Here is a 20639-nt window from a genome sequence, read left to right as displayed (position 1 = left end):
TTTATATGTTTCATGTACCTTAACCCTTCTAGGATTCTCATATAAATATCATTATCAAGAGATCCATATAAGTATTCCGTAGCTACATCCATAAGATGCATGTCCAGACTTTTATACACGGTCAGACCAATAAATATCTTAACGTAATTGCATCCACTACCGAAAAATACGTCTCCTCATAATCAATATCAAATCTCGTGAAAAACCTTATGCAACTAGTCTTGCTTTATATTTTGTGACCTCATTATTTTTATTTCTTTTCCTCACAAATATCGTATTTGTATCCCACGGGTTTGACACCTTCTGTTGTTCGAACTACTGGTCTAAAAATCTGACGTTTTGAAAATGAGTTTAATTCTGCCTCGATTGTTTCTTTTCATTGAAGTTAATCTTTTCTATGTTGACATTATTCAACAGATTTTGGTTCAAGATCCTCATTTTCAAATATAATATCAAGAGCAACATTATATGCAAAAATATTGTCAATAACTGTCGTTCATAATAGAGACTTACATTTCACCAGGATGACCATAGGTAACATGACCTGAATCCTGAGTGAGTTATGAACTCCTGCCTATGAAGGCGATCTTTTGATTTGTATAGGTGAGAGTGGTCAGATCGCCGACTCAACAAGCCTACTATTTTGGGGATTCGTCTGATTTAAGAGTTGGGAACACAACTACACAAGAAGGAATCCATTCCTTCCCCAACGTCACGGTAAGTAGATAAATTGCTCCCTTAAGGGTTGATTCTGGGGCTTGAACAATGTGGCGTCACACCCTCTTCTGGCCCGAGAGGGGTTTAGTCATATTTGAACTATGATTTATTGTTTATTAGAGGGATTAATGGTACTCAAAGAGTTAGATTTAACTAAAGGGGTAAAACATAATTTTGGCATAGTTGTACTTACAAGCAGTTTGTGAAGGGTCGTTGTACTGTTGATTGGTTATATCCAATGGACACATAAATATATTTGTAGTGCAAATAGTGCAACTGACGGTCTTTAATAGAGTGCTTGTCAGTTAACAAATGGTGAATAATTTAAATTAAAGAGTTTAATTAATTATTCACGTACCATTGGAGCTTCAAGCTATAGGTCCATGAGGTCCCCTTGGTAGCTAAACAGGATTTAATGAGAATCGGTTTTTGGATTAATTTGAATTGTTCAAATTAATTGAGAGAATTAATTATAGGTGATATAATTAATTTTGGTGCGCGTGCGTGAGAGGCACACACGTCTTTCTTCTCTGTGGCTTCGAACTAGGATGCGAGGGAACCTGAGTTCTCTCGGCTGGTCGCTCCATTTTCGTTTTCAGGTGTGTGGTTGGCTTTTGGTTCGTGTTAATTTCTCTTCTTGTTCTATGAGGGTTGGCTGGTTTGTGTGTTTCATTTTGGTTGATAGGTTTGCTATATCAGCATTCGCTTTGACTCTGTGTTGACTGTGTGGATTTGATCTGTTGATTGTGGTGAAGTCGTGGGGGATTTCTGATACTGGGTTTAGAGTGAAACCATGGGGGATTTCTTATCATAGCCTCATTTTGGTTACCGTTGATGGTTATGTTGCTCGTATAGTTCCACGTTTCGGTATTTTAATCATTGGGCTGATTCCGCTGATTTTCTAGTTGTTGTTGCCTCTGTTTGGACAACTCATCCTGGAGTGTCCCCTTTGGTGAGTTTGAGGAGGAATTTGAAGGCCTTAAAACCAGTGTTTCGTACTACTTTTGGTAAGGGAATTGAGGGTTTGAGATGTTTGACACGAGAGGCCAGAGGTAGGATGGAGTCTACTCAGGCTGCTGTGGAGTGTAACCCATCTTCTAATATTTTGATTGGTGAGGTTGTTGTGGCAACTAAGGAGTTTTGGAGATTAACGAGATTGGAGGAGGCCTCCTTTCATCAGAAGTCTCGTGTTTGGTGGTTGAAGTTGGGGGATCAAAACACGTCGTTTTTTCATCGGTCTGTTTGGGCGTGCTTGGTTAGGAATGGTTTATTCTCAATGAATGATTCTGATGGGATTTGTCAATCGTCTCATAACAGGGTGGCAGATATGGCTGTTAAATACTTTAGTGGGAGTTTGGGGACTCAGAAATTGGGGTATAGAGACCTTACGAACCAGATTGATGATATTGTGCAGTTTCAGTGGCTTGATGAGTGTATTAGGGACATGTGCATACTTGTTACTAGGGAGGAGGCGTGTAATGTCCTGTTCTCTATGAAATCGGGGAAAGCTTCTAGCTTGGATGGTTTTCCTATGGAGTTTTATAAATCTGCTTGGAGTGTGGTGGGGGAGGATTTTTGCTTTGTTGTTCGCCACTTCTTTGATACGTGTTATCTTCCCTATGGGGTAAATGCCACAGCTCTTACCCTAGTCCCTACAAGACCTGGTGATGATCGTATGGAGGATTTTCACCCTATTGCTTGTTGTAATGTGGTATATAAGTGTATCTCTAAGGTGATTACTGATAGACTCTGTGTGTGTTCGCCTTGGTTTATCAATAGGAATCAGTCGGCATTTGTGTAGAGGTGATGTATAACTGATAACATTTTATTGTGCCAAGAGCTTGTTTGAGGGTATTCGTTTGATAGGGGTAAACCTCGTTCTGTACCAAAGGTGGATCTTCAGAAGGCCTATGACTCCGATAATTGGGACTTTTTGTTTGGTGTTCTTTTGGCCATTGGTACTTATATGAAGTTTGTGAGTCGGATTCGTGCTTGTGTTACTTCCCCTTTTTTCTCTATGATGTTTAATGGATCTTTTGAGGGGTACTTTCCTGGTAGGAAAGGGTTAAGGCAAGGGGATCCTTTGTCCTCGTTTCTGTTTATGATGGTTATGGAGATCTTATCTCGTATGTTGAATAGTCTTCCTCCCTCCTTTGTATTTTATCATAGGTGTGATAAGGTGAGGTTGGCTCACTTGTCGTTTGCTGATGACCTCATGATTTTCTATGCAGTTGATCATGGTTCGTTGAGTTTTGTGAATTGAGTGCTTAGTCAATTTGTGGAGTTATCTGGGTTAGTGGCTAATGTTGGTAAAAGCTCTATGTTTGTTGCTGGTATTTCTTGTGATGTGGAGAGTGATCTGGCTAGGAGTATGGGGTTTGTACTTGGATGTTTTCCTGTTCATTATCTTGGGCTTCTTTCGCTATCGGGTAGGTTGAAGGCTATGGATTATGCCCCTCTGATTCAGAAGATTACTACTCACGTAAGGAGTTGGACTGCGAGATCCCTTTCTTTTGCAGATCATCTGCAATTGGTCAGGTCGATGTTGCAGAATTTCTAGGTGTATTGGTCTAGTGTGTTTGTGTCTACCTGTTTCTGTTGGTCATGAGGTTGATCGTATTTTATGGGCTTACTTGTGGAGAGGATGGGTTGATGGTAGAGGGGTGTGTGTGTTGCTTGAGATGAGTTTATCCCGAGATCTGAAGGAGGTTTGGGTATCCATCACACTACTTCCAGGAATATGATGGCTATTTTGAAATTGTTATGGTTATTGTTGGTGCGGTCTGGTTCATTGTGGGTTGCATGGATTGAGGGTGTATGTGCTTCAAGGTCGATCGTTGTGGGTGATTCATACTGAGGTGGGGCAGTCATGGTGTTTGAGGGTGATTTTATGATGTCGTGATAGGCTTTGTAATGACCCGACCCCCTAGGACTCAAGTTAGGCCGTTACTAAATACAAGCATGCATGAAACTTAAAACGACACTTTTTTATAGTGAAAGAAATGCTAAATAAATAAAGTAAATTCAAAAGACCTCCATTAAATTCAATTATTAAAAACAAATGATAGGGTACCCATAAATCATAAATGATAATAAATAGGTTTGAAAACAAATCTTACAGTAAGTTCCAAACATCAAAACTGAAAGTTGAAAAACATGAAAAGAAATCTAAATATCACGAGCATAAGCATAAAACCGGTCCCCAGTTGCTCGTTCATGGATTCCTCTTGCCATTCCCTAGCACGTCCCTGCCCTTGCCTAAAACATAAACATGAGAAAGGGTGAGTATAAAATACTGAGTAAGTAACCCCACTACTGGGATCAAGCTAGGCATCTATGTCCTCTAGATGCCTACTTCTGGTGCATTGTAAGCACTCTTCTAGTCCTCATGGGACACATACATACATGAATAACTGAATTTCATCCTACTGTAGTTAAGTATACCCATTATCTCTAGTAAGTCCCGTAGGACCCACAACCTCTGGTGAACTCCAAAGGAGACACCGCCTCTAGTGAATCCCGAAGGAAACACAACCTCTAGTGAATCCCGAAGGAAACACAACCTCTGGTGAATCCCGAAGGAAAGCACCACCTCTAGTAAATCCCGAAGGAAATACAACCTCTGGTGGATTTCGAAGGAAACCACCACCTCTAGTGAATCCCAAAGGACATATAACTTATGGTGAATCCCAAAGGAAAGCACCACCTCTAGTGAATCTCGAAGGACACACAACCTCCGGTGAATCCCGAAGGAAAGCACCACCTCTAGTGAATCTCAAAAGAAACACAACCTTTAGTGGATCCCGAAGGAAACCACCACCTCTAGTGAATCCCGAAGGGCACACAACCTCTAATGGCATCTAACAAATCAGTGAGGACACTATCACGATCCCAACATCACAAGAATCATAATATGGTTCTATAACATACATATACATCTCATCATCATGGTTCTACAACACACATATACATCTCGTCATCCTAGTCCCATTATATACATATACATCTCATCATCATGGTTCTATAACATACATATACATCTCATCATCATGCTTCTATAACACACATATAGATTTCTTCATCATAGCTCTGTAACATACATAGACATCTCATCATCCTCAGATTCAGCAGGATCTCCAAGAATAATAATATACTCAAATCATACTAGCATTCAAACATCTCTATGCACATCTAGTCTTTTAAACCCTCATGCCAACAAGGCATACATAAACATCAAACCATTAATATATCCTCAGTAAATCATAATTATCAATAGCTAGCTCTAGTCCTTTCAAACCTCAGTCGAAGAAGGCATACATAAATATCATGCTAACTAATAATCCTCAATAAATCATAATTATCAATGTCTGGCACTTGGGCAGTTCCAATAGTAAGATTACTTACCTCAAACTTGGTAAAAAAAATATTAGTCCGCAAAATTATTCTCCTTTAAAATCTTCAAAAAACTTGAATCAATCCTAAAACAAACATTGCCAAATTTAATTTAGCAACAATGGCCTAAAATCATGCATCCCCAAACTTTTAAACTTGTCCATTGGGGTCTAAATCCAATTAACCAATTAAAGAAAAAAGTCCCCAATTTAACTTACCAAACTCATGGTTTGGTTTGAAGTTAGTCCCAAAGTCCAATTTATTTGTCCAATATGATCATAAATCAAAACCAAAGTTTAATAACTAAATTTTCAACAATCTCCCTTAATCCAAAAGAGCTCAAAGGGTTAAAATCACCAAAACTTACCAATAAATTGCCATATGACCACAACACTTACTGGACAGCACCTCGCACCTTCCAAAGCTCCAAAATTCCTTTAATCTAACATCCAAAAAAAAAAAAAAAAAGATTACAACCCTCACTAGATAGAATCTGAATTTGACAACTCCAAATCTTGAAATACTCAAGAAAACTCACCAAAATCAGAGAGATTTCGACAACCCTCTGTGTTGGGGACTGTGAACGAGCTTCAAAGCTGACATCGAGGCTCAACCTAAACTGATGGCTGCGACGAACAGAGACTGAAGAAGGTTAGGCATGCAACTGGGACGGCGTCTATATGGCGCAAGGGAGGTGGGCAGCTAGGATATGGTTGAGCAAACTCTAGACGACCGGATCTGGCGCGACAGCTTAGTTGTGGACGACTAGGCGAAGGGAACAACTCCTGTAGCGGCACTGGATGGCTCGTGGACGGCCTGCGGCGCGTGGAGGAGCGGCAGTGGTTTCGGCTGGGAGACACGTGGCGTGGATCTGACGATGAAGAACAACAGCGACTAGGGGGGTCGACGAACGGCGAGGCGAAGGAGACGCTAGGGCTCGCGCGAAGTGGGAAGAAAAATGGGGGGTTTCACACGTGTCAACTGAGAGAGGGGGAAAGAATAAATAAATTAAAATAAAATAAAATAAAATAATTTATTTTATTTTATTCTATTTTATGTTACTAAATCCTTTTTCCCGACAACTTCCAATTCAAAAAGAATTTAATTAACCCCCTTCAAAATGAAATTAATTTCTAACATTAATTTCAAATTAAACTTGGGTGACATAAAAAGTCCAAATTTCACAATTTTCTCTGATTAAACAATTAAATTGAGACATCCCTTTATCAGTAGTTGAAACTCAGTATTCCAATTAAATTTTTAAAATTCCAAAAATGTTCTTAAATATTACAAAATACTGAAATTACATTACGAACAAAAATTCGGAATGTTACATTCTTCCCTCCTTAAAGAACTTTCGTCCTCGAAAGTTCATTCCTAAAAAGGCTCCGGGTACTAGGCTCTCATCTCATCCTCTCGCTCCCAGGTAGCCTTCTCGAACTAGAGATTCTGCCATAAGACTTTCACAAAATGCAATCTTCCTCTACAGGTTTCTCCTTGTAGCTTAAGTTGTCATTCAACTGATAAGGCTCAAAGTCAACTACATGAGACGGATCTGTCACATACTTTCTCAGCATTGAAACATGGAAGACATTATGAACTGAAGATAGTGATGGAGGCAATGCCAATCAGTAGGCTACGGGGCCAATTCGCTCCAAGACCTCGAAAGGCCCAATGAATCTTAGACTCAGCTTCCCTTTCCTGTCAAACCTCAGAATACCTTTCATAGGTGCCACCTTTAAGAACACTTTATCACTAGTCTCAAATTCTAGGTCCTTACGTCTCACATCGGCATAACTTTTCTGTCTACTCTGAGTTGTTTGCATACAAGCCCTGATCTTTTGTATTGCCTAATTTGTGGTCTGCATTAACGCATGTCCTAGAAATTTCCTCTCTCCTACCTCATCCTAACACACAAGAGACCTGCAACTCTTCCCGTAAAGGGCCTCAAAGGGCGACATCCCAATAGTAGACTGGTGGCTGTTATTATAAGCAAATTCCATCAAATGCAGGTGAGCATCCCAACTTCCTGAAAACTCTATGGCACAAGTATGCAACATATCTTCCAATATCTGATTCAAACGCTCTGTCTCCCCATCGGTCTATGGGTGAAAAGTTGTACTAAAGTTCGACCAAGTTCCCAATGCTGTTTGAAGAGTTCCCAATGCTGTTTGAAGACTCTTGTAGAAGTTAGACATAAAATAAGTTATCTTTCTGACACAATGGACACAAGCACTCCGTGCAATCTCACCACCTCTCTCAAGTATATATGCACTCACTTATTTATTGAAGAAGTAGACTTCCCAGGTATGAAGTACACTAATTTAATGAGTTTGTCTACCACAACCCAAATCATAGTGAAACCCTTTACAGTCTGGGGCAACCCCACAACGAAGCCCATAGACACGTGCTCCCACTTCCATTCTGGCACACTCAATGGTTGTAACAAACCTGTAGCTTCTGTCTCGAGGCTTTCACTTGCTGGCACACCAGGCACTTACTGACAAACTCAACTATCTTTTTTTCATGTCATTCCACTAGTAATAACGCTTCAAGTCCTGATACATCTTGGTGCTACCCGGATGAATTGAAGATAGGGAACTGTAAGCCTCTGACAACAACTCATTCTTAATATCACTATCCGCTAGCACGCATGAACGTCCCTGATAGAGAAGACCACCTTTTGCTGAAACAGAGAATTCACCATCCTGGCCTGACCCACCTTACGAAATCTCTCAACCAGATAAGGTTCACTCAGCTGCACATCAATAATTCTCTGCCTTAAACTCGGTTTACTGACAACTGCGCTAACTGTGCCTTGACTTTTTCCACTGCCACTGCAATCTCGGTTCGCTCTAGATCCTTGCACAAATGAGTCTGTCTGGTAATGAAGGCTGCTGAATGGGTTACCTTTCTGCTCAGGGCATCTACCACTACATTCGCCTTCCCTGGGTGATACAAAATTTCGCAACCATAATCCTTCACCAGCTCTAACCACCTTATTTGTCTCATGTTCAACTCCTTCTGAGTGAAGAAGTACTTTAAACTCTTATGGTTAGTGAAAAGTTGTATCTTCTCTCCATATAAGTAGTGTCTCCAGATCTTGAGAGCGAAAACTATTGTTGCTAACAAGTCTAGAATTCCCTCAGAAAATGAGTTTTGAAGTCCTTGGATGCTCAAGTATCAATCAATTGATAACACATTTTCATAACCTCATAATAACCGTAATTGATCCCTGAAGTTAGTTTTTACAATAAAACCTTCTTGATTCATAAGTTCTATCTTGAATTACTTGTACTTCCTAGAGCTAGTTAACTCATTGCCCATGCAAGAGAAAACATACTATCCTGTACTGCCCAAGTCCCACCTATAGCAACTTCTTGTTATCAACTCAACCTTATTACCAAGTCTATCCCTTGTGCCAATGGTGATATTGGGAGATCCAATTCACTTACTTTTGTGCATATACCACTTTTGCCTATCTCAAGCTGGATTAATTTCCTTTTTCAATCAAATTAATTGTCTTGCTAGTTCATGTTTCCAATTTGCACACAAAGTCAAAATCCCTTAAATCTTATTAATGCCCTCAATGATTTACTTCTTAACTAATGAAGCCTCAACATACCATATCAATAGTTCTCGAACATCTACTGTTACTAGTAAATCCATTTTAGCTTATCCCTTCTCGACTTTTTATTTCGGTAACAGATTCTTGTGTTAAAACAAAGTTCCATACTGATCGCCTACATAAGCTATCTTTCCATCCAACACATATTGTCCTAAAGTTCCACATGATAATGAGGTATTCTTCTTTTACACCAGAATAAATACCTTGTAACCCCTCATATCAAGACTCCGAACCATACTTAACTCTTTCATAAGTCTTATTTCTCTCACTAGGAATTTCCATCTTGCAGAATTCTCCTTTGCCAATTGTCATGCTTTTAAACTCCAAAAGATTTTTGTTTGTTCAAACTTGCGCAACTTGGATCTCCTCATCACAATAAGGCTATGGATATAATCTAGGTGCTCTAAAATAATCCTTCAACCCAAACAAATAACACCTTGCTTTTATCCCCTTTAAGTCCAAACTCATGCCCAACTATTTTGGCTTCCTTTAATAACATCAACTTAGCTAGATATTCCAAAAGAATTCTTCATATCATCACATATACTTTACCTATTCCATCAAATTCCTAGTATTACGAAAGTACTTATGACTTATTAATCCTTTCCAAAGTTCCTCTCGAAACGTTTGGTTTAATCTCAGAACCTTGAATAAATCTAGTCTCTTTTTCTTTTCCTTCTTATCCATAAAACAATTTTTAACTTTATACTTGAGTACGTGGCTTGTGTATTTATACTACCACCAATTGCACTAACAAACACAAAACGTAACACTAGCCCTGGATGAATTCTTGCCTCGACAATTTTATTCATGGGCTTAAACATATACATACCTTTATTCCTAAACTGTCATAACTCTACATAGTTCCATCAACCTTTAAGATCTCTGAACTGAGATATATATACTTGTTCGTTTTTAACATAATTTCTATGAGATAAACTAGTGTCAAGTGACCTCATAATTTTATTTTATTATTTTTTTTTGTAGCGCCATACCTGAATACTCTGTTTATAAAAACTTCTATTGAGTCACTGATCTAACATCATAACATAACTTGTGCATTTAAGCTAAAGAAATATTTTAACGCACAACTATCATAAAACTTTTAATTAATAGGACATACCTGGCGATGACAAGAAATCTGTTCATGAGCCATAGGGACAATCTAGACTTACATAGTAAGTCAGACTACAAAACCCAAACCATGGGCTTTAATATTAATTGTAACGACCCGACCCCATAGGACTCAAACTAGGTCATTACTAAACACAAGCATGCATGAAACTTAAAACAACACCCTTTTATAGTGAAATAAATGCTAAATAAATAAAGTAAATTCAAAAGACCTCCATTAAATTAAATTATTAAAAACAAGTGATAGGGTACTCATAAATCATAAATTATAATAAATAGGTCTGAAAACAAATCTTAACAGTAAGTTTCAAACATCAAAACTGAAAGTTGAAAAACATGAAAAGAAATCTAAATATCATGAGCAAAAGCATAAAACCGGTCCCTAGTGGCTCGTTCATGGATTCCTCTTGTCATCGCCAGAGTGTCCTTGCCTTTACCTAAAACATAAACATGAGAAAGGGTGAGTATAAAATACTTAGTAAGAAACCCCACTAGTGGGGTATGGCTAGGCATCTATGTCCTCTAGATGCCTACCTCTGGTGCAATATAAGCACTCTCCTAGACCTCATTGGACACATACATACATGAATAACTGAATTTCATCCTACTGTAGTTAAGTATACCCACTATCTCTAGTAAGTCCCGTAGGACCCACAACCTCTAGTGAACCCCGAAGGAAACACCACTTCTAGTGAATCCCGAAGGAAACACAATCTCTAGTGAATCTCGAAGGAAAGCACTACTTCTAGTTAATCCCAAAGGAAACACAACCTCTGGTGAATCCCCAAGGAAAGCACCACCTCTATGAATCCCGAAGGAAACACAACCTTTGGTGGATCCCAAAGGAAACCACCACCTCTAGTGAATCCCGAAGAACACACAAACCTCTGGTGAATCCGAAGGAAAGCACCACCTCTAGTGAATCTCGAAGGACACACAACCTCTGGTGAATCCCGAAGGAAAACACAACCTCTGGTGAATCCCAAAGGAAAACACAACCTCTGGTGAATCCCGAAGGAAAGCCACACCTCTAGTGAATCCCGAAGGAAACACAATCTCTGGTGGATCCCAAAGGAAGCCACCACCTCTAGTGAATCCCGAAGGATGCACAACCTCTAGTGGGCATCTAACTAATTAGTGAGGACACTATCACGATCCCAACATCACAAGCATCATAACATGGTTCTATAACATACATATACATCTCATCATCATGGTTCTACAACACACACATACATCTCGTCATCCTAGTCCCATAACATACATATACATCTCATCATCATGTTCTACAACACACATATACATCTCGTCATCCTAGTCCCATAACATACATATACATCTCATCATCATGTTCTACAACACATATATACATCCCGTCATCCTAGTCCCATAACATACATATACATCTCATCATCATAGTTCTATAACATACATATACATCTTATCATCATGGTTCTATAATACGCATATACATCTCATCATCCTAGTCTCATAACATACATATACATATCTCATCATCGTGGTTCTATAACATACATATACATCTCATCACATGGTTGTATAACACACATATAGATTTTGTCATCATAGCTCTATAACATACATATACATCTCATAATCTTCAGATTCAATAGGATCTCCAAGAATAATAATATACTCAAATCATGCAAGCATTCAAACATCTCTATGCGCATCTAGTCTTTTAAACCCTCATGCCAGCAAGGTATACATAAATATCAAATCATTAATATATCCTCAGTAAATCATAATTATCAATACCTGGCTCTAGTCCTTTCAAACCTCAGTCAATGAAGGCATACATAAATATCATGCTGAAAAATAATCCTCAATAAATCATAATTATCATTGTCTGGCACTAGGGCAGTTCCAGCGGTAAGATTACTTACCTTAAATTTGGTAAAAAAAAATATTAGTCCACAAAATTATTCTCCTTTAAAATCTTCGAAAAACTTGAATCAATTCTAAAACAAACATTGCCAAATTTAATTTAGCAACCATCGCCTAAAATCATGCATCCCCAAACTTTTAAACGTGTTCGTTGGGGTCTAAATCCATTTAACCAATTAAACAAAAAAGTCCCTAATTTAACTTAACAAAATCATGGTTTGGTTTGAAGTCAGTCCCAAAGTCCAATTTATTTATCCAATCTGATCATAAATCAAAACCAAAGTTTAATAACTAAATTTTCAATAATCTCCCTTAATCCAAAAGAGCCCAAAGGGTTAAAATCACCAAAACTTACCAATAAATTGCCATATGACCACAACACTTACTGGACAGCATCTCGCACCTTCCAAAGCTCTAAAATTCCTTCAATCTAACATCCCAAAAAACAAGATTATAGCCCTCACTAGATAGAATCTAAATTTGACAACCCCAAATCTTGAAATACTCGAGAAAAACTCACCAAAATCACAGAGATTTCGACAACCCTTGGGGACGGTGAACGGCAGCGAGCTTCGAAGCTGACGTCGAGGCTCGGCCTAAACCGATGGCTGTGACGAACAGACTGAAGGAGGTGACGCAAGCGGCTGGGGCAACGTCTAGTGTGGCGCAAGGGAGGCAGGCGGCTGGGCAAACTCTGGACGACCGGATCTGGCGCGACGGCTCGGTTGCGGACGACTAGGCGAAGGGAACAGCTGTTGTAGTTGCTGGAAAGCATGCGGAGCACGGAGGAGCAGCGCTGGGTAGGCAGTGGTTTCGACTAGGAGACACATGACGTGGGTCTGACAACGACGAACAACAGCGCCTGGGGGGTCGACGGATGGTGAGGCGAGGGAGACGCTAGGGCTCGCACGAAGTGTGAAGAAGAATGGGTCTGACACGTGTCAATTGAGAGAGGGAGAGGGAAAGAATAAATAAATTAAAATAAAACAAAATAATTTATTTTATTTTATTCTATTTTATTTTATGTTACTAAATCCTTTTCCCAAACAACTTACAATTCAAAAAGAATTTATTTAACCCCCTTTGAAATGAAATTAATTCCTAAAATTAATTTCAAATCAAACTTGGGTGACATAAAAAGTCCAAATTTCACAATTTTATCTAATTAAACAATTAAATTGAAACATCCCTTTATCAGTAATTAAAACTAAGTAATCCAATTAAATCTCCAAAATTCCAAAAATATTCTCGAATGTTACAAAATACTGAAATTACATTACGAACAAAAATTTGGGATGTTACAGGCTTAAACCGTTTATCAGGATGCAGATTGGTAATGGGAAGAGATGTTTTATTTGGTGGATCCGTGGTTGCCACGGGGGTCTATCTTGGAGAATTATGAGAAGCTTGTGATTCATAATGCTGACAACCTTCGTGAGACTAGACTGTCAGATTTCTTATTTGTTGATGGTTGTTGGCATTGGCCTACGGCTTCTTGGGAACTTCTTGAATTATGGGGGCTGGTTTAGGATGTGGTGCCGAGGGTGAGTGTTGAGGATAGTTGAATTTGGGTTCCGAGTTATAATGGTCATTTCACTATTGCTAGTGCTTGGGAGTGTTTGCGTCCTAGGCGTCCTAGGGTATCTTGGGCTCGTCTGGTTTGGTCTGGGGGTAATATTCTGAGGCATTCTTTTTGTGTCTGGTTGGCAGTGAAGGATAGATTAGGTACTCAAATTGATTGATGAGGTGGGATCAATTGGTGGATGATTCATTTTTGCTTTGTATGGATGGGATAGAATATAGTAATCATTTATTTTTCATCTCATCGGGTTGCTAGGTGGGAGGTGGAGTTGAGTTGGGTATGTCGGGTAGGGTCTGGTAAGGATGTTCGGAGTAAGTTATTTTGAGTCTTCTGGTTTACGTCAATATACTATATTTGGTAGGAGAGGAATCGTCGGTTGCATGGTGGGCGTCCGAGAACGACATCTACTTTATTTCAGCTTATTGTCTCTGTGGTTCGTACGCATGCTGCTTCTTGGCGAATTGATCTTCATGGCCTTCTCTAGCTTGTTTGTTTTTGTTGTCTTTTGCTTTCTTTTGGTTTCTTTAGTTCTTGTGTTATCCCTAGTTTATGGGGTTTTGTTTATTTCTATTTTCTTCTTCTGATTGGTTTGTTTGTTTGTTTTCGGACTATGGTTTGTTCTGGTGTTTTATTCTTTTGGGTTATTCTACTTATTCCATCTGTGCGCTGTTTTTGTAGTTTCTTTTTTTGTTGTGGTACCTTGATCCCGGACTGTGGGATCCTCTTTGTTATCGTATAATAATATTACCTATTAAAGAAAATATATAATTAATTTAATTGAATTATATATGATATAATTACAATAATGTATTTGATACATTTTAATATTAAGTATTTGAAGGATCTCATATCTAAGAGTTCTATGAGCGCGTTCGGATCGCTCCGATCTCACAGTGACCGAAATACATCAATATACATTCAACACATACAATTATGCAAACAAACATTAATTAACGGCATGCTAAGAACAAGATAAACAACAAGGGAGAGAGTTCCATACCAGTTAAAGATAGTCTTCACACTTCAAAACTCCAACTCAGCAGAAAACCTCCACGCGATCTACCAACGCCCAACGGAAACGTCGATTGTAGCAGCACGAACAACGCGAACTCACGACTGCAACAGGGACGACACCACCACTAAAGAGCTTCGGGTATTCTCGGAGTGAAAAACCCAAAGGGTGGGCTTTGGTGAATTTGGTAGAGGAAGGAGGAACACGAATCATGTAGGCGATAAGCAAGTGGGAGGGAAGAAAACGCTATCGCATAGCAGAAATGCTTAGTCTTTAGGAGGAGCTACACAATCGTGTAGGATTTACTGACCGATCGTTTAGGAAAAGGTATACAATCGTTTAGTAAAATCGGTACACTATACGATCGTTTAGAGAAGCTATCCGATCGTGTAGGCGACAGTGTGTGATCGTTTAGCACAAGGTGGACAATCGTTTAGGTGGAGAAGAGCTATCATATAGTCTCTCGATTTTCTTAAGCGATCACTTAGAATTCTCCAACGCGCGCTTCACGAAAACTTTTTGGGTGATTGATGACGAATCAAAATGAAATTATTTCATTTTTATTTAATTGGTTACAATAACTGACGTTGCCCCACTAACCCACGTTTAAACGTGATATTAGGATTAATTATCATATAATTAATCAATTAATTAATAAATAAATATAATCATATTATATTTTTATTCTATAGTTTGATATCACATATCTACTATAGTATTTTCTCCTCTACTTGATATAAATCATATTTATATCTAATTTCCTCCAAAATAATGTATCTCATACATTCAACCAATTATATCATGTATAATTAACCAGTCCAATTATATCATATATAATCGAATTTCCTTTTGTCAATTTGGACATTTAAAATTAACCCAAATACTGGTTCTCAACTTTATCCAAGCTACCCAGTGGACCTAATGGACCTGTGGCTTAAAACTCCAATGGTCCGAGAATAACTGACTAAACTCTTTAGCCACGAGATCCACCATCCGTTAACTGTCAGGCATTCCATTAAACACCAACAGTTGAACTCTTCTTACGACAGATATATTTCTGTGTTCATCGGATATAACCAATCATGAGTACGATGACTCTTCACAGATGCTCGTAAGTACACCTGGGGCCAAATTACCGTTTTGCCCCTGTAGTTACATCTCACTCTTTAAGTACCACTGATTCCTCTAATGAATAATATAACATAGTCCAACTATGTGTGAACACCTCTCGTGCCAAGAAAAAGTGTGTGGCACCACATCATTCAAACCCCAGAATTAGCCCTTAAGGGAGCTATCTATCTGCTTACCCCTGCCTCGGGAAAGAAGTGAATTCCATCTTTGTAGCTAAGTTCCCAGCTCCCAAATCAGACGAATCCCCAAAATGGTAGGTTTGAATCAGCGAACTGGCCACTCGCACCCATACAAATCAAAGGACCGCCCTCAATGGCAGGAGTTCCCAACTCACTCAGGATTGAGGTCATGTTACCTATAGTCATCCTAGTGAAGTGAAGTCTCTGTCATGAACGGTGTTATATAACGAGATGTTAACACTTCATGGTCAGGTCTTATACAAACTCTTTGTATAGGACGCCCCCGCTTGCATGTCCCTAACACGAATGATCAGGATCAGATCATCTGTGACAAGTCACAACACTTGTGACCATTCCACAAAGTGGGCCGCATCCGTAGCGTTACCTGGATAAGGTTTCCCTTCTATATCCATATACTACAGACTATTTTGGTTATCACTCAAGACATGATCCACTTGTATGTCACCACATACATGTTTGAGTCACATATAGATAACCAGAGATTTTATGTTTATTGGTTTGTGGTAAAGCAAATAAAACAAGTAACTAAGCAAAAATACAAAATGTGGAGTAAATATCATATATTAACAACACAAGCATTCGTACAAACTGTTTACAAACTACAGGACACGAGACTTTAGGGCATCGACCCCAACAGTATTTATGTGAGAAAATAATTATTTGAATATGATTCAAATATTAATTATATGAATTGGATTCATATGGTTAAAGTTAATATAAATGTGATTTATATTAAAAGTCATTGGTGAGAGAAAGGTATGTTATATTTGATATAACATATAGTTTAATATATATTATATGATAAGTTAGTTATCATATGAATATATATTAAATAATTTATTAAATTAATTAATTTTACTTAATCTTATTTTTTGAATTAATGTTATTTGGAAGGAGTTGTAACTCCCCCCTCATCCCCCCCCTCCCCCCCTTTCTTTCTAGATCGTGTATGTGGGTTGGTTACAATTTCTTTTTCTCTGTGTGGTGAAGAAAAGAAAAAAAGAAACTTTTTTTTTGGGGGTTTTGGTATCTCAGGCTTTCCCCTACTTTTCTTCTCCTCTCTCATTCTCTTCCTTCACCAAAATAGTCAGAGCCTACTCCTCTTGGATTCTCATCTAGAGAATAAAAAGTTTTCTTTTGTGGTAGTTCCCTTTTTAGTGTTCGTGTTTTTCACAGTGAAGAGGAAACTTGAAGATTACGTTCTTCAAGGGTAAGTCTTCTGTTCCTTTTTTCTCTTCTTAGTTTCTCAAGCATGTTGTATGTTTTGTTTAATTAAATGCATGATTTATTATGTTGCTCTATAAAATTGTGTTCTGTAAATTTTTTAGAATTGGGACAATCCTCTTCCGCTGCGGACCCTTCTCATGGATCCTTCAATACCCAAGTTGAGGGAGTCGACTACGAGGAGACTTTCTCACCTGTTGCCATGTTGAAGTCTATCCGGATCTTTCTGTCCACTTCCTCATATTATGACTATGAGATTTGGAAAATGGACGTCAAGACAGCTTTTCTGAATGGCAATTTTGAGGAGACCCTTTATATGAAGCAGCCTGAGGGATTTATGACCCAAGATCAAGAGCAAAAGCTTTGCAAGCTTAATCGGTCCATCTATGGATTGAAACAAGCTTCTCGATCTTAGAATATAAGATTTGATACTGCGATCAAATCTTATGGATTTGATCAAAATATTAATGAGTCTTGTGAAAGAACTTGTGAAGGCCCTAAGTGGAAATGTGGATCGATCCCAATTTCAATTTTTACAGAATGCAAATTATTGAATAGAAACATTATGCATAATAACAAAATTTACAACATGCATTAAATAAAAGAAAAAGGAAAATAGAGAACCTTACCCTTGAAGAATCTTTCTTCATGTGATCCTCTTCTCCAAGAATGTTCACAATCAAAACAATCTCTGATGACCACCACCAATTAGAACCTCTTGTATTCTCTTTAGGGATAAGAATCATAGGGAGAGTTGTGGGCTTCTCTGATTTTTGGAAAAAGGGAAGGGAGAATTGAGAGGAGTAGAGAATTTTTCTTGCAAAGTTTTTACAGAGCGATCATACTGACTTACACACATCTCTCTTCTTTGTAACAAAACTTACAAAAAGAAGATTAATCCAAGAAAAAACCACCACCACTCACTACGTGATTTGAGAGAAATTAGGAGAGGGAAGTTATTTCCCTCCTTTAAATTCAAAATAAAATTAAAATAATTAAAAAATTAATCTTAATATATATATATATATATATATAATAACTAACTTATTATATGTGTATATATATAACATATAACCTATGGTTTAATACTGTATCATATACAATATAACCTATAGTTTTAATTCTCTCATAAATAGTATTTAATATCAATCCTATTTATATTAAATTTATTCGTATGAATCCAATTCATACAATTAATATTTGAATCATATTCAAATATTTATTTCCTCCCAAATAAAATTTATATTATAATGTATCAAATATATTATAATAATTATATCATATATAATTAAGTAAAATTAATTATATCACATATAATTAATTCCCTAAATTAATTTAAACAATTCAAATTAATCCAAAATTGATTCTCATTTAATTCCTGTAGAGCTACAAAGGGGACTTCATGACCTATAGCTTGAAGCTCAAATGGTACTTGAATAATTAATTAAATTATTCAACATCCATTAACTTTCGGGCTGATAGCACAAAAAATTTGATATTTTCCTCTTCTTAATTCTAGTTTGTTACTATGTTTAATGTGTTTATTTAATGATTTTATAGGTATTGAGCATCTTTGAGGTGGAATCGGTCGTTATGAGCTGTTCGAGATTAATTTGGATCGATTAGGAGCTAATTTGAGCAACCAGGCTTCAAAAGGACATGAAAGGACGGAATTACCCCTGGATGGAGTGTTGCGCAACATTACAAGGCAGTAGCTACCTATTTCATGAAAAACAAGGCAGCGTTGCAATGCTCCGATATTTAACGAACGCGCGTGCTAGGCTCGCAACGTTGCAATGTCGTGACATTGTGTGATGACATGCAAAAATACATGTCATCTTAGGCCTTTTATTTAGAATTATGAAGGCTGTTAAGCAGAACATGCGGCAATTGTGTTAGGAATTCATGAGAAAAGAAGTGTGCGGCTTTCAGCATTGAAAATCTCGATAACCCATTATTATGCGTTATTATGTGATCAATTATCTATTTTTGTAGCTAACACAGGAAGTGGACGCAAATGCGAAAGCTAGGCTACCGCATAGACGACCACATGCAGAGAAACTCTCCATCGCAAAGGCGAACGCATACGATCAACGCATGGGTGATGCGGTGATCAATCGCGTGCGTCCATCACATAGGAGTTGCGATCGTCAAGCGATTGCGGTCATCGTGTAGAAGTTGCGGTATTAAGCGAACGCAGTCACTGCACGATTGTGGCTACACGATAACGCATAATAGAGGGATCAATGGAAGGTTGGTGGAATGAATGAATCAACGCATCTCTCGGGAAAATCAAAAAATGATGTTGAAATTTCACCTACCACGCCATTAGCAACAGAGATTCAGAAAAGGACTAACGCGTCGCGAATGTTAGAATTAGAATAGTCCATAAATGCTGTCGGCGATCCAAGCTCTATAAATAGAAGCCGATGAGCAGAATTTCAGATCATCCAAGGTTTTCGCCTGAGGTTCGCCTTAGGGCGGATTCTTGTGATCCAGACGAACGTGTTAGAAGAAAAGCTTGAGAGTTCTTCATCTCCTTTATCAATTCTGAGTGACGACTGGAGCCTTCAACCAGAGCTAGATCTCAAAAGAGTCAATTCCACCGCCCTTCCATGGCACCACCGGCAGCCTTGACACACATCCGCTGGAAGCAAGACATTGCTTCCAGCCGGTCCTTTCATTTTCTCTTCTTTTCTTATGTTGCATTGTATTACATTTTAGGATTAAGGAATTAATACATTATGTGTCCAATGCATTTCTGTGTTTCCTTCGATTCCATCTCCATCTTTCTTTACTTAACATCCTTAATTTTCATTGCATCACTTAGTGAGATTGCTGGAGTATCGCATACTTAGTCATGTGGATTAGAGATATGAAGCATGTAGCAAACCACCGAGAGGTTTGCGTTGTGTGAGTGTGTGAGAAAACCTTATTTGCTTAGTGCGAAGCTGTAGCAACGCTTGTCTATAGGCGGACGCAACTCTTGTCTATGAGTAAAGTCAGCAACAACCAACTACCCGGGAGGGTAAGTGGTAGGACGCATCAAGTAATGTAAGCTATTGTTCACTAGAGATAGGAATAATCTTGCGTCAGCCAAGTTCATGCGTTTACCTTGTCTTATGAGCGCATCATTCATCATTTAGGCATACTTGGAAGAGTAGTCTAAAATCCAAATCTAAGACTCGAGAGAGCGAATTGGAACGCATAAGCAAGAATGGGGAACTTAGGAATAAGCTCCGTTTGCTATCACACAGCGTATGCACCTGACGGAGAGGATATTACATGCGTCCAGGAAGTAGGATATGGTGGTTGTATGTGGTCATCTCGACCCTTTTGCATACACATTGCATACATCCTAAATTTAGGCTTTTAGTGTGTAGCATGATTGCATGGTTTGCGTTGGCTGAGGTTGCCTTGCGGTCACTCTTAAGGGTTGCGATGAAGACATCTTCACCTTTTATCTATTTTCCCATCCAATTATCTCACATCAACAGTTGTCATGTCTCTACCTCTCATTCATACTTCTCATTGCGTTGTCTGTTAGTTAGGAGTAGGAGTAGTGTTAGCATAGAAACCCCTCCATCATTCTTTTATTCAACCGTCGCATACACATTACCACATACGTCTAGCTACAAGTCCCTGAGTTCGACCTCGAATCACCCGTGAAACTTGTGTTTGCATTATACTTGGCATGAGTGCAAGAAAACC

At 38.4% G+C, this 20639-nt stretch overlaps 1 protein-coding gene and 1 long non-coding RNA gene across 2 annotated transcripts; one reads left to right on the top strand and one right to left on the bottom strand.

Moving 5' to 3' along the window:
- Positions 1-1265: 1265 nt before the first annotated feature.
- On the top strand, positions 1266-3277 carry LOC120078030 (uncharacterized). Its single transcript, XM_090313975.1, has 5 exons — positions 1266-1375; positions 1573-2449; positions 2609-2692; positions 2776-2843; positions 2989-3277. The coding sequence occupies exons 1-5, from the start codon at positions 1266-1268 to the stop codon at positions 3275-3277; spliced, it is 1428 nt and encodes a 475-aa protein (XP_090170101.1).
- Positions 3278-10115: 6838 nt separating this feature from the next.
- On the bottom strand, positions 10116-12783 carry LOC120078405 (uncharacterized). Its single transcript, XR_016529668.1, has 3 exons — positions 12300-12783; positions 12135-12209; positions 10116-10308 (listed from the first exon to the last, which is right to left on the bottom strand). It is a non-coding gene; the product is annotated as an uncharacterized LOC120078405 (long non-coding RNA).
- Positions 12784-20639: the final 7856 nt, after the last annotated feature.

Source organism: Benincasa hispida, chromosome 5, assembly GCF_027475165.1.
Source record: "Benincasa hispida cultivar pf3 chromosome 5, pf3_genome.v1.1, whole genome shotgun sequence".
NCBI lineage: Eukaryota > Viridiplantae > Streptophyta > Magnoliopsida > Cucurbitales > Cucurbitaceae > Benincasa > Benincasa hispida.
The sequence above is the reverse complement of the archived record's forward strand: the minus strand, read 5'-3'. Positions and strand labels throughout refer to the sequence as shown.